Raw genomic sequence first — 1,173 nt, 5'->3', positions numbered from 1 at the left:
AAAGGTAAGGCGCCTGTTTGGAGGAGGGACTGCAAGGACTGCGATGCTTTGAAAGGTGCATTGCGAGCTGTGGACCCTTCGATAGACGTTATAGTATACCTTCCCAACGATAGCAGGCTAACCGTACTTAGTAGCAGGGGAGAGCTCACCCTCCACAACCATCCAGTGTAACCATATGATGATGGAACTCATGCAGTGCTGGACGATGGGATATAGTAATAAGTGATATACCAAGTTGACCACATAACTTGAAGAGCCTTCGTTCCATCTTAATACTCACCGCCGAAGTACACTCGTCCAAGATAGCAAAGGTAGGCCTGTGCCAGAATAGTCGTGCCATTGATAATCTCTGCTGCTCCCCTAGAGATAGCCGGGAATCCCAATCGATAACACCTACCAGGAAGCTGCCTATCGCTAATGCAGTCCAAGGACATACTATTAAAGTCATTGAGATGAGATAGTTCAACCAGGCGTAGTAACGATACCAGCTGCCCCTCATCTGGTCTGTTGCTATCAGGATAACATATGTTATCGGAAAGGGTGCCCACAACACAATAGGGCTTCTGGGGTAGGTAGAATACATAGCTATGAAGGCCAACTCCTCCCCTACTACCAGGCCTAGTGATGGTACCTGATATATCAATTATAATCTTGCCGTCACTCGACTAAGCTCAACTTGCCACCACTTATAACTCTTCGTTGGCCTACCTCGCTTAATATCCCATAGACCACCCAAGCACCGGAAAATACTAGATTTCCCAGCACCATTCGGGCCACATATAATGACATTATCCCCTCTGCTGATACGGAGGTTGAGGTCCGTAACCTGGGCCGAGGCAAGTAGTGCCTCGCGAGAGAAGACTCCATTACTAGACGATGCCCCGTGGGAGTATCGATATCTACTCCCTCGAAAATGACTTCAGCCGCTTCGGCGTCAGCACTGAACCTCCTCCGAGTTGCCTCGGCCTTAGCTTTGGATGAGGTCAATGCCTTCCGATCCTCCATCTCTATGACCTATGGTCTAATATAACCAACAATAGCATCATCATCATCACTACTACCAGCCTCCCACAACGATCCACCAAGCCTGCCAGTCGAGCTAGTGTCCCTGCTAGTCTGGCGAATTGGGCACATGCTACCAGTTCCATGAGGAGCATGTCTGTCAGATATCTG

At 48.9% G+C, this 1,173-nt stretch overlaps 1 protein-coding gene across 1 annotated transcript; it reads right to left on the bottom strand.

The window, feature by feature from the left end:
- Nucleotides 1–280: 280 nt before the first annotated feature.
- Pmar_PMAR012865 (multidrug resistance protein, putative) lies at nt 281–1,157 on the bottom strand (the record flags this gene model as incomplete). The annotated part of the gene is made up of 5 exons (XM_002774793.1): nt 281–393; nt 437–585; nt 684–826; nt 871–1,005; nt 1,062–1,157. Coding segments are annotated over 5 exons (636 nt in total), but the record flags the coding sequence as incomplete, so codon positions are not given.
- Between the last annotated feature and the right edge of the window lie 16 nt (nt 1,158–1,173).

This window comes from Perkinsus marinus, assembly GCF_000006405.1.
Source record: "Perkinsus marinus ATCC 50983 genomic scaffold scf_1104296957456, whole genome shotgun sequence".
NCBI classification, from domain to species: domain Eukaryota; phylum Perkinsozoa; order Perkinsida; family Perkinsidae; genus Perkinsus; species Perkinsus marinus.
Note: the sequence above shows the minus strand (reverse complement) of the source record. Positions and strands in the feature narration are given on the sequence as shown.